Raw genomic sequence first — 13,944 nt, 5'->3', positions numbered from 1 at the left:
TTTTTATGAAGTTCTATTTTTTTAATGTAATTTTTATGAAGGTTCTATTTTTTTAATGTAATTTTTATGAAGGTTCTATTTTTTCCCTTTTTAAATGTAATTTTTATGAAGGTTCTATTTCTTTTTTTAGCGAAAACAAATATTTTACTTCCAATTATTATTGTGACATCATTATTGCTGATAATATTTATATCAGTAGCCTTATATATTACGTAAGTATTTATTCAAAATAATTGAACATTTCTAATATCAATCTGTACTAAAATATGTACATTTCTATTCATATATAATTATTATACTGGCCTGATAAATAAGTGAGACCATCACCAAACCCTCCACCTACAGAAAGGTCAATACCTATGTCTTTGACTATAAAAAACACCACCCAACTCTCTATTTACAAAAGGTTCATCACCAAAACCAACACCTATAAAAAAGCCACTACACGGTCCTTCTATTATAAAAGTGCTATTATCCATCCCTTAGCCAACAGAAGAGTACCATTCCACCCTCAACCTATAAAGTGTGACCACTCCATAAAAATGGCGATTCTACAAAATGTTCACCACCTGTAAAAACGCTACCATCAGTCATTCATCTATAAAAAGGTCATTGCAAAGTTCTCTGCCTATAAAAATACCACTATCCATTCTTGAGACAATAAAAAGGCCACCATTCCACCCCTAACCTATGAAATAGTTACAACCTTGCCATCCCTCTATAAAAATGCCACCACCCAGCTTTTTGCCCATAAAAAACAGCACCCAACATGTCTATAAAAAGACCACCAACCAGTCTTCTGCCTATAAAACGGCCACCAATTAGCCCAACCTGCAAAAAGGGTAACACCCAACCCTATACCCGTAAAAATGCCACCATCCAGCCTTCTGCCTATAAAAAGGCCTGAAATTCTCTTTCTGTTTCCTGCTTTCCTAACTGTACTCATCTGTAGTAGTTTAAATGTAATGTGAACAAACATCTCGCTGCTCAAATCCCCTAGTCACGTGTCAGACGCGATCCCAAATAGTAGTCCCTTACATTCTAAGTCTTTATAAATAACGTCAACATCACAGCACCAAATTGGCTGTCCAAAAACTGTTATCATAAAAACTATATATAAACTAACGTTATAAAACGAGCATGCCTCTTGCAACACGGCAGCAAATTATTATCTGTTAAATAGCCATCTATATAACGTGTGTACATGTAACATGTATGTTGTGTAGCTGATCGTGTCGTCTTTTAATGTATGTGTAATATTTTCTTTTCTGTATTGTTAACGGGCCGTATTGTCTAGTGTCTCTTTTAATGTATGTATAACGAGTGTCTATGTAACTGTGTTCATGTAACGTGTCCCTTGATGTGTGTATAATCTGCACACGTATACTGTTGTATATTTGTGTATATAAGTGTTCATATCAATAACGAGTATACAAAAAGTGTCTCAGTAAATGTTGCATATATATAGATGTGTATTAATCGAAATACAAATACATATAATGTTCATTGAGAAGTTATATGAATATGTGTGTGATTACAGTTCACAAACGGGACACTAAACATACGATGGACAGTTCTTTAAACATCCTTGTTTGCGTTTCACAATCAAAGGGAGACAACACTTCTTCCTCTGTTATGAAACCTTTATACTTAGTCAGTTCGGTTGCTCCAAGATAAGAAAAGTCAGCTAAATAGTGGGGCAAAATGCAAGACAGATTAGGCTATTTGGTTAAGAGATCTTGACAATAAAAATGAAACGCATCCATAATAATAATTTCGTTTATGGCCATAAGACGTCTATTCGGCAATGTGACATATACAATATGTCGACTTGTAGCATGTCAACATTCCTCTGCATGCAATTCAGCAGACGTATTTGCTGTTAGGGCATTCTTTTTAACACTGTGTTAACTAATTAAGCTGGATTCTTGTTGGTAGTCAAAAAGACCAGCTTATTTATAGCAAAATCAATACCATTCCACTTGATCTAATTTTGCTGTCTTAGATTCCATGTTGAGTTGTCGGCTAAAGTTAGCAGAAATATTTTCTATTATATTTTTGTCTATCTAACTGATAAGCGCTTTTGCTTGCGAGGAGATAATTGTTTGCCTCTTGAATTTATCTTGTTTTTGGATGTTTTGATTTTTATCATTATATACTGAATATTTTTTAACGAAATCAGTAAAAAATCTGTTCAGTATTTTATTCTAAATACTTTTGTTTTTAGAGGATTTAAAAAGTATTGCATATGAAAAAGTTATTTGAAAGGTTTTGTTTTGAAATTTGAATTTTTTTTTATTTTAAAGACATTGCAGTATAAGGAGAAATACATATGGAGAGAAAGTGAGTGAGAGTAAGAAACACGTATATACTAATAGAAAGTGAAAAAAAATATTTATATTGATACTAAATATATGACTATTAAAACTATGTCTGTTTGCAAAAGACTATATACTACGTATAGGAGGACCACCATTTCTATATTTGAAGTTCCAGCAGTGGTCCCTGGAGAATACCTGTGTGCTTTCCTGTTAAAACTTAGAGAGATAACCGGCATAGACCTAGACGGATATCATGGCACATGGACATTTGGCATACTCCTGATTAGGGAGGCATTTTCTAAAATCAGGAGAAGAAAAGTTACCGATTATGGTAGCTGGAAGGCGTCCAGCCTGCTGAATTTGTGCGGAAGTGGGGCGTCTCACTTTCACTTGCCCAGCTCAACCCAGCCCTAAAAACTAGACCACCTGACACCAAGAGTAGGTCATTTAATTAAAAATAAGTCGCCAGCCCCTACTACCCCCGCCCTCAAGATTCCATTTCCAGCCCTTGCAAAAAGATTACTCCCGATCAGTTTGAAAAGGTCTGCAATACAGCAAACAAATCACCCCAGAAATTAGATGAATGGACACGAGTAAAACCCTCAAAAAACACACCCGAAGTCATATGCTCGGTCTCTTGCGAAAGAAAAAGAAAAAATAGAAACCATGTGATCTAAAGAGGAAACAAATTGAAAGAACTGCAAAAATTAAAAGAATAACTCGACTCAGAACAGAAAACAGACATCAAAAAGAAGGAAAACAAGCCATTTCCTGACTCCTTATTCTCAGACTCCCCAAATACAGACTCCCTCACAAAAGCCCGTTGTTCCCCACTCAAAACATTACCTCCACTTGTCACAACCGCTCCACTAAAAAGAGACAAGAAAATTACCACACTAGGGACCAAAAAACAATCAATTCTCAAACTTTCTCCATTCAACATTCCCTTCAACATACCCTAAAATACACCTTTCGCTTCCCCAATGAAAACTGACATGCCTTCCCCTCCTTCTTTCCTCCCTCCCACCACTTTGTCAGACAAAAAAAAAGCCCAGAAGCTCCTCAATAAAGAGTGAGTCTAGGAAAAAGAAAACCCTTCCTCACGGGCAAGGACGTGTGTAAAATCAGTCAGGAGCAAGAGAACAATAAAAATGCACAACAAAAAAGACTACAAAGCTTTCCTATCCTTTAAAACATTTAAGAAACAAGACGTTTTGAACCTGAAGAATTTTAAAGCCACTAAGAGGCTTCTTACTGTGGTAAGAAATAGGGAGGAAGCTACTGGACCATGCTGGAGGAGGCTAATTTCGCATTCAACATATTTTCCGCAGTTGCTTTTTTTAATGATCAAGACCTTATAGAAATTAAAAAATCATATGTTGGACGGGTCTCCGTAAAGGTTCATCCATCTTTCTATAGGGCCCTAAAATTAACCTTCCCCTTAGACATCGGTGGTCTGTCCACGAACGGGAGCATCACCACTGAGATGACCGTTGGTTCCATGGGGACAGCCGTCGGTGTCTTGACACCTCTATGTTTGTTCAGGAATCTCAACCTTAAGTTACCAAAATGGCCTTGGGATTAGCAAGTTTGAATGTCCGAGGCTTGAAGGACGCCTCTCGTACAGTTGCATGCGACCTTCAATGTCTCAGAGTGGGTATTTGTTGTTTGCAGGAAACTCACTTTATTTCTAGTGATTATCAGAGTGTGCTGCTTAGAGACCTTTAGCTCTATTCAGCACATTTTGATGCGTTCTCAAGGTGGGTTACCTTGCTAGTTAAACGCACTAGTGATGTGTCGTGTGTCCCTGTGTTTGCAAATCTGGAAGGAAGATTGACGTTCTGGATGTTATCATAAAAGATGTGATATTTCGATTTATTGGGGTTTATGCGCCCAATAACCATACTGAGCTAATTTCCTTTTTTCAGTGGATCGAGCTCTTTATAGGGTCGGTCATTGTTACCTAGTGCCTAAAAAACGTTGCACCCAACTAGAATATTGAGACAAAAAATAATTTCAACTTGTTCCAGGCACGCAAAGGCATATTCATTTTTAAAATTTAAATTAAAAAAGTAAGTAAAATATAATCTTATAAATGCAGTACAAGGTAAAAACAAAAAGCATTTCTTGCAAAAAAATGGTTAACAGAATGTTTTGTATAAAATTTAACAATCAAGGCACAAGGTTTAATTTGTAATTTATCAATTTTCAAAATGCATGTTTATAAACTTTAAAAAGTAAAATATAAAAATTTAATTTAAATTGAATCTAAAAATTACTTTCGATTTATTTTATGTTATGTACATGTATGATTCGATCGGAAAAAAAATCTTATTATGTGAGTGAGAGGTAAAACAAATTTAGCAAAAATTTATAAAATCAAATAAACTACAAACATACACTTGCAACTAGTACCAATGTTTTTTATTGCTTTAACATAAAAAATAAAATTTTAAAAAGCTTCAATTCTTTTCCAGGTGTAAAAAAATTAAGAACCTAAACAAGAATAAATCGAATCGTCAGCCAAAAATTTCATTAACGGAAAACATACAAATGGATCCTGGTAGGTTTGCATCTTTAATTTTTCTTTATTTCTATAAAGTTGGGTGTATGTATATTTGTATGTATAGGATTCACTTCTAATGTATTAATCCATCATTATGCATTTTGGAACACAGCTGATATGCGTAAAAGGTTGCAATATGAGTTGCATTTAGTTTAATCTAGTTTTATTTGAAGAGGCCAAAAAGCAGTGAAAACATTTCATGAAAATTCAGAAACATCCGATTTTTGTGAAAATATATCAATAAGTATTAGACATCAATTAATAAATATTCCACAAATTTCAGTTTCCTTAAAGTATTTGAAAGGGTTTATAAAGAGTTTAATATTGGCTAGTCTCTCGTTTAGAAAATTTAGATATTTCAGATTTACATTGGATATAAGCCATTGTTAAAATTATTAAAATTTCACAAGTCTACAATATCTGAATTTTAATAAAGGGCTTAAAATCATTGTTTAGTCTTTCATATGAAACTAAATTAAATACAATATAACCAACGTCACCAACCCTTACACTTAGCAGCTGTGTTTTAAAATTCATAATGAATTCTATAAATAGAAACATATAAATATGTACACATACTTAACTTTATATAACTAGAAATATATACGTGCTTGTGTTTGTGTGTGTCTAAAGAATTGTCTAAACACGGCTAATATCGTTTCTTTATGGTTATTACAGTTGTTGATGATGATGATGATGATGATTTTGATGATTTTGATGATAACGATTTTATGGAACCAATGGACAATGAAGAAAGCATTTACATGAATTATGAAAATCAGCCAGAAAAGCCAACAGGACTCACAAAAGATGATCTTTTGTCTTACGTGAAAAAGAAGAAAATGGAAGACCTGCCATTTGCTGATGAATTTCTGGTTTGTTATGACAAAATTAGAAAATCAATTTTATATAATTTCTTAATTCGATAAAAAACAAAAAATAAATAAGACCTTTTTCTATCAAAGTTTTTTCCTTGCTTACAATTTTACTCTCATAATGGCCCCTCGCGGGGCAACCAGAGTTATTCTGGAAAGTCCGTTCCGGCAAAAATTTACTTTCATCATGACTCACGTTTCCAAAACTCCCAGGCGTGATTATTGAGAAAAGTGCAAACAGACGAATGTATGAACGGGAGTGAATTACTAGGTCCAATACCCCCCTTTGTCGGGGAACTAAAAAGGAATAGTAAAAATAATCATAGTAATGAGAATGGTAGTGGAAGTATTAATTGTAATAATAAAAAATAGGTGTAAAACAATTTGACTTATTTCGAAACTAGTATATATGTTAAGACAGATATATCTAAGGAATTTTATTTCATTTCCAAAATAGTATACATTTTCAAAATAATAGACAGATATATCTAATTTTATGAAATAATCGATACTAATTTTCAAAGATATAAATATTATATATAAATAATATACAATAAAATAACTTATCACTCATGAAAAATATAACATATACTTTAATTTTATTGTACAAATGTTAAATTACAAACCAAATGATATCATAAATCACTTCAAAAATCACGTAAACTGGCCATTAAATTAGTTAAAATAAAATTTAATAAAAAAATAGCTTATTTATTATGATTACACTGGACACAAATGTGATTGAAAGATGATGATATGTGTATTCCGTATGAAAAAGAAAAAAGATAAAAACGAGTTAAAATGAAGAAAAATCTCAGTGAAAATGAAGAAAAATCTTAGTGAAAATGAAGAAAAATCTCAGTGAAAATGAAGAAAAATCTCAGTGAAAATGAAGAAAAATCTCAGTTAAAATGAAGAAAAATCTCAGTTAAAATGAAGAAAAATCTCAGTGAAAATGAAGAAAAATCTCAGCGAAAATGAAGAAAAATCTCAGTGAAAATGAAGAAAAATCTCAGTGAAAATGAAGAAAAATCTCAGTGAAAATGAAGAAAAATCTCAGTTAAAATGAATGGATCCTCCGGTCTATCTTATAACCGGAAGTGTGAAGTATATCCTCCTCCGGTCCATTCATGACCCAAAAATAAAATGTTTAAATGTGAGGAGTGAAGCTTTGAAAAGTTGCATACATAGAAGGAAGGGTCTCCTAATAAATTGGATCAATGAAAAGAACAACACTTAGATGTTGTTTTTTTATATATATATATATATAAGGAAAAAAAATTGTAAATACATAAATAATTAGTCGGTAAACTTGGATTTTAATCGCAATTATATTATAGATTTTTAATTAATGTCATATATATATATATATAATATTTTATAAATGTAATTTATAATCTATTTCGAATTTAAAACTATAGAAAAATATAATAATGTTAATAAACTAGGGAAATCACTTAGGATAGATAAATACTCACTTCCCCAAACCTTGAAAGATTTGGGTTTTTAAAAAATAATTTTTAAACGTATTTCGAAATTTTTAAACGTGATTCGATATAATTAAAAATATATTTTTTAAAACTTTAAACGTATTTTTGGAAATTTTTAAATGTTCGATATAATTAAACGAATTTTTAAGTTTTTAACCGATACCAATACAGATTTTGAAGTTTTTATACATAAGGAAAGAGATTTTAAAATTAAATGGGGTTCAAATTAAAATCGATTCATATATTAAAAAAAACATTTTTTCGAAATTAGATCTTAAATTTAAATAATTCAAAGTTGAAAATTAGGTATTACATTACCCGATATATATATATATATATATATGTATATATATATATATATATATATATATATATATATATATATATATATATATATATAGATATAGATATAGATATATATAGATATAGATAGATAAAAAAAAAAAAAAAAAAAAAAAAAAAAAAGGGGGGGGATTAAACAAAACGAGATTTGAACGTGGACTCGCGAGGTATATATACTTCACACTTCCGGTTATAAGATAGACGAATATTGGCTGAAGAGAGCTCGATAAGGATACCTTAAACGGGCCTTATTATCGGGCTTGAAACCGACGGTACCAATGACCTGTCTCAACTAACAACTTTCTGTACACAAAATATATATATATATATATATATATATATATATATATATATATATATATATATATATATATATATATATATATACCATTAAGAAAGAAAGTTAAATTAACATCATGAAATGAAATCATTTTGCTTTATATTTTCTCCCAGAAACTACCAAAAGGTTTGCTTTATGCACATAATGCAGCTACGGACGAAAAGAATAGAAGAAAAAACAGATACAAAACCATTCTTCCTTGTAAGTAAAACTACCATTTCTAAAATGTTAAAGTCTAGTGAATCCTGGAACAAACTTCATTAATTTTATGCTCCATCGGCTTAAGTATAAACCTAGTGCTGAGAAATACTATAAGAAATCGAGATAGTTTTAATATGATTGGATGCCCCACCCCACAGTTTGGATACTCAAGGCCACCACCCTATCTATCAACCGTCCCTCTCCATACTATTCATATTGGAAATATTACTTCTAGGGAGCAAATATTATTGTAAGTTTATCTAAGATGTTATATAGAATAAACTATTCAATCTTTGAAAATGGTTTGCAGAGATGTGATGATGCCAAGGGCCAACGCCTTCATTAAATGTATAAAAAAAACAAGTATAAGTCCTAGTATTAAGAAAGTCATATGAGAAAGGGAAATAGTTTGAATATGATTGAAGCCACCTCCCCTATTTGGAATGTGTTTCCATCGACGCAACACTTATCCTAACCCTAAATCATCTTTACCAATCAAATAACATAAACTAACATGGAAACATTGATTAGCAGTTATAAACATTTATCCGAGCAATTTTAATAATTTCGTTTGCCATTATTTTGGAATTATATAATAATGTTTGATAACAACAATAATAATATTAATTTTATTTTTATTTCGGACTATTATTCTCATCTTTATTAGTTGTTGTTTTCATCTTCATTGGTTGTCGTTTTTCACGTTTCGGCCAACTATTCCCCTAGCCTTCGTCAGGTGGTAACCGCGACGGATAGGAACTTCAAATCTCCTAACTGCATTCTCAGCAATCATTGCCATCCGTAGTTGTTGTCGTCTCACCACGTTTTGGCCAAGTAAATCTCTGGCCGGGTTTTGGGTAGGATTGAAACCGCTATCTTCAGACGATGTTCATCTGGAACCGTAGAGATTCAACGTCTCTATCAACTGCGCCACGGGCCCCGAAGGGCGATTAAGGTTGGATTCTTTGATCTTAAAATCCACGTTTTTATTTATTATCTGATCTTCCATAGTCGGGTCCGTACCGATTGATATATATATTATTCCTTAATTGGAAACCATTTTTGAGATGGGCGTTATATATATTAATTTATTTTTTTATTTCGGACTATTATTCTCATCTTTATTAGTTGTTGTTTTCATCTTTATTGGTTTTTGTTTTTTCACAACGTTTCGGCCAACTATTCCTCTGGCCTTCGTCAGGTGGTAATCGCGACGGATAGGAACTTTGAATCTTCTAACTGCATTCTCCGCAATCACTGCCATCCGTAGTTGTTGTCGTCTCACCACAGATGGCAGTGATTGCTGAGAATGTAGTTAGGAGATTCAAAGTTCCTATCCGTTGCGGTTACCACCTGATGAAGGCCAGAGGAATGGTCTAAAAGACTCGGGATAGAAAAGATTAAATGTAAGAACAGATAATACACTCTGTTCCTAGCAAAAAAAAATGAATGTCTAGAGGAAGGTCAGTTAAAACAGTTTTTACTAAACACTTTATGCCATGTGTAACACGCTGTGTCATGTGCTCAATTCCAAAACATTCATAACATCAGTTGGAAGTTTAGTTTTTTTCATTGACAAGGAAAAAAAGGTTAGAACTCGTGAGAGCATATGATAAAACTAGAGCATATGATAAAACTAGAGCATATGATAAAACTAGAGCATGCAGTGTGTATCTATACAACATATAAGCATGTAAAAGTAATCTATACAACATATAAGCATGTAAAAGTAATCTATACAGCATATAAGCATGTAAAAGTAATCTATACAACATATAAGCATGTAAAAGTAATCTATACAACATATAAGCATGTAAAAGTAATCTATACAATATATAAGCATGTAAAAGTAATCTATACAACATATAAGCATGTAAAAGTAATCTATACAACATATAAGCATGTAAAAGTAATCTATACAACATATAAGCATGTAAAAGTAATCTATACAACATATAAGCATAAGAAGGTTTTCTGTTTTTTTATACTATGCGATGTATCTATATAACATATAATAGTAAAAGTAATAATCTTGTTCGCTTAATTGTCTAATGGTGGAAATAAAAGCAAACAAGATGAAACTAGAACGTGAGTTGTAAAAGGGGAGAGGTAGAGTAGGATTAGTAGCGTAGGAAAATAAGAGGAAGTTTTTAAAAACCTAGAGACACATGTGTGTTAAACTTCCATTCTTATCAGTGATAATTACTACAAGTTGGGTGATTCGAACCCGCTCCCAAAGTCATCCTTGATACCGTAGGCTGATAATCAACCTCTAATCTAACAGTAATTATATAAGAAGTAAGAGAAATTATGTTCTTTAATACCGATTAGCTGAGTAGAAACAGTAAACAGTCATATAGTATTCGATGACTGACGTCGAATATTGTAGTGCAATAAGGTTGACCACTTTATTTGCAATACTAGCGGGGGTACCCGGCGTTGCCCGAGTGTTTGTTTCCGGGACGGGGGGGAGTTTTAAAAAATGTTATGGTAGGTAAGTAGGAAGGATAAAACCCGGAGTCATAGGTAAAAGTAGGAAAATAAAGTGTGGAAAAAAAAAAAAAAAAAAAAAAAAAAAAACATCTGCAACGTTAACAGTTCGGCCACCAAGAAAAGTCCATTCCAGTTGTTTAGGAAAAAAAAAAAAAAAAAAAAAAACGACTACGGTAGGTCGGCGCGAACGTGAATATAATGTGAATTGTCCAGCACGCTAACCACTACGCCACAGAGCACTGCAGCTTAGTTTAGTGATTTTAAATAACTTCACATGAAAGAACTACGAAGCCAAACCGGTGTTCTCTTCTCAACTGTTCCTTGTGAACGATCCCCAAACGGTGTCAAGTGGTGGCAGGGGGAGCAGGAATTTTTTAGAGAGAAAATATTTTACCACTTCCATTGATCTTAACCGATTTTGGCCGTGACTTCTCAGCAGAAAAAGTATAGAAATCTAAGATTATCGAGGAATTTGAGAAATAATAAGCCTATAACACATCTCAGATATTGTTCTGCCGTTTGTGCATATTATATTTGCATGAAATATCTTGATTTTAAATCCTATTAATGTCAAAATCAGACCGGAAAAAATGAGTTCATTTTATTTATATAGAGAGAAGATAGATAGAAGAGAAGATATATATATATATATATATATATATATATATATATATATATATATATATATACAAGCCGAGATAGATCAAAATCGAGCAATACTCCATCTGAAGTGTTATTCGTGTTTTACAAGAACTTACTTGGAAAAACGAACATTTTCTCTATATTTTCTAATAGATGTTGTAATTTTCTAATAGATGTTGTAATTTTCTAATAGATGCTGTAATTTTCTAATAGATGCTGTAATTTTCTAATAGATGTTGTAATTTTCTAATAGATGCTGTAATTTTCTAATAGATGCTGTAATTTTCTAATAGATGTTGTAATTTTCTAATAGATGCTGTAATTTTCTAATAGATGTTGTAATTTTCTAATAGATGTTATAACTTTCTAATAGATGTTGTAATTTTCTAATAGATGTTGTAATTTTCTAATAGATGCTGTAATTTTCTAATAGATGCTCTAATTTTCTAATAGATGCTGTAATTTTCTAATAGATGTTGTAATTTTCTAATAGATGCTGTAATTTTCTAATAGATGTTCTAATTTTCTAAAAGATGCTGTAATTGTCTAATAGATGCTGTAATTGTCTAATGGATGCTGTAATTTTCTAATAGATGTTGTAATTTTCTAATAGACGCTGTAATTTTCTAATAGATGTTCTAATTTTCTAAAAGATGCTGTAATTGTCTAATAGATGCTGTAATTGTCTAATGGATGCTGTAATTTTCTAATAGATGTTGTAATTTTCTAATAGATGTTGTAATTTTCTAATAGATGTTGTAATTTTCTAATAGATGTTGTAATTTTCTAATAGATGCTGTAATTTTCTAATAGATGTTGTAATTTTCTAATAGATGTTGTAATTTTCTAATAGATGTTGTAATTTTCTAATAGATGTTGTAATTTTCTAATAGATGTTGTAATTTTCTAATAGATGCTGTAATTTTCTAATAGATGTTGTAATGTTCTAATAGATGTTGTAATTTTCTAATAGATGTTGTAATTTTCTAATAGATGTTGTAATTTTCTAATAGATGTTGTAATTTTCTAATAGATGTTGTAATTTTCTAATAGATGTTGTAATTGTCTAATAGATGTTGTAATTTTCTAATAGATGTTGTAATTTTCTAATAGATGCTGTAATTTTCTAATAGATGCTGTAATTTTCTAATAGATGTTGTAATTTTCTAATAGATGTTGTAATTTTCTAATAGATGTTGTAATTTTCTAATAGATGCTGTAATTTTCTAATAGATGCTGTAATTTTCTAATAGATGTTGTAATTTTCTAATAGATGTTGTAATTTTCTAATAGATGTTGTAATTTTCTAATAGATGCTGTAATTTTCTAATAGATGCTGTAATTTTCTAATAGATGTTGTAATTTTCTAATAGATGCTGTAATTTTCTAATAGATGTTGTAATTTTCTAATAGATGCTGTAATTTTCTAATAGATGTTATAATTTTCTAATAGATGTTGTAATTTTCTAATAGATGTTGTAATTTTCTAATAGATGTTATAATTTTCTAATAGATGTTGTAATTTTCTAATAGATGTTATAATTTTCTAATAGATGTTATAATTTTCTAAGAGATGTTGTAATTTTCTAATAGATGTTGTAATTTTCTAATAGATGTTGTAATTTTCTAATAGATGTTATAATTTTCTAATAGATGTTGTAATTTTCTAATAGATGTTATAATTTTCTAATAGATGTTGTAATTTTCTAATAGATGTTATAATTTTCTAATAGATGCTGTAATTTTCTAATAGATGTTGTAATTTTCTAATAGATGTTATAATTTTCTAATAGATGTTATAATTTTCTAATAGATGTTATAATTTTCTAATAGATGTTGTAATTTTCTAATAGATGCTGTAATTTTCTAATAGATGTTGTAATTTTCTAATAGATGTTATAATTTTCTAATAGATGTTATAATTTTCTAATAGATGTTGTAATTTTCTAATAGATGTTATAATTTTCTAATAGATGTTATAATTTTCTAATAGATGTTGTAATTTTCTAATAGATGTTGTAATTTTCTAATAGATGTTGTAATTTTCTAATAGATGTTGTAATTTTCTAATAGATGTTATAATTTTCTAATAGATGTTGTAATTTTCTAATAGATGTTATAATTTTCTAATAGATGTTGTAATTTTCTAATAGATGTTGTAATTTTCTAATAGATGTTGTAATTTTCTAATAGATGTTGTAATTTTTTAATAGATGTTATAATTTTCTAATAGATGTTGTAATTTTCTAATAGATGTTATAATTTTCTAATAGATGTTGTAATTTTCTAATAGATGTTGTAATTTTCTAATAGATGTTGTAATTTTCTAATAGATGTTGTAATTTTCTAATAGATGTTGTAATTTTCTAATAGATGTTGTAATTTTCTAATAGATGCTGTAATTTTCTAATAGATGTTGTAATTTTCTAATAGATGTTGTAATTTTCTAATAGATGTTGTAATTTTCTAATAGATGTTGTAATTTTCTAATAGATGTTGTAATTTTCTAATAGATGTTGTAATTTTCTAATAGATGTTGTAATTTTCTAATAGATGTTGTAATTTTCTAATAGATGTTGTAATTTTCTAATAGATGTTGTAATCTTCTAATAGATGCTGTAATTTTCTAATAGATGCTGTAATTTTCTAATAGATGTTGTAATTTTCAAATAGA

General features: G+C 30.1%; 1 protein-coding gene across 1 annotated transcript in view; it reads left to right on the top strand.

Moving 5' to 3' along the window:
• The window catches only part of LOC145286341 (uncharacterized), a 265,839-nt gene that overhangs the window by 177,220 nt on the left and 74,675 nt on the right, over window positions 1–13,944 (top strand). Inside the window, exons 21-24 of the mRNA XM_080135264.1 lie at window positions 131–212; window positions 4,799–4,884; window positions 5,566–5,762; window positions 8,048–8,135. Coding sequence (XP_079991390.1) covers window positions 131–212; window positions 4,799–4,884; window positions 5,566–5,762; window positions 8,048–8,135 — 453 coding nt within the window. The remainder of the gene's footprint in view (window positions 1–130; window positions 213–4,798; window positions 4,885–5,565; window positions 5,763–8,047; window positions 8,136–13,944) is intronic.

Source organism: Euprymna scolopes, chromosome 10 (genome assembly GCF_053919585.1).
Source record: "Euprymna scolopes isolate OS-2025 chromosome 10, ASM5391958v1, whole genome shotgun sequence".
In the NCBI taxonomy this organism is placed as follows: Eukaryota; Metazoa; Mollusca; class Cephalopoda; order Sepiida; family Sepiolidae; genus Euprymna; species Euprymna scolopes.
Note: the sequence above shows the minus strand (reverse complement) of the source record. Positions and strands in the feature narration are given on the sequence as shown.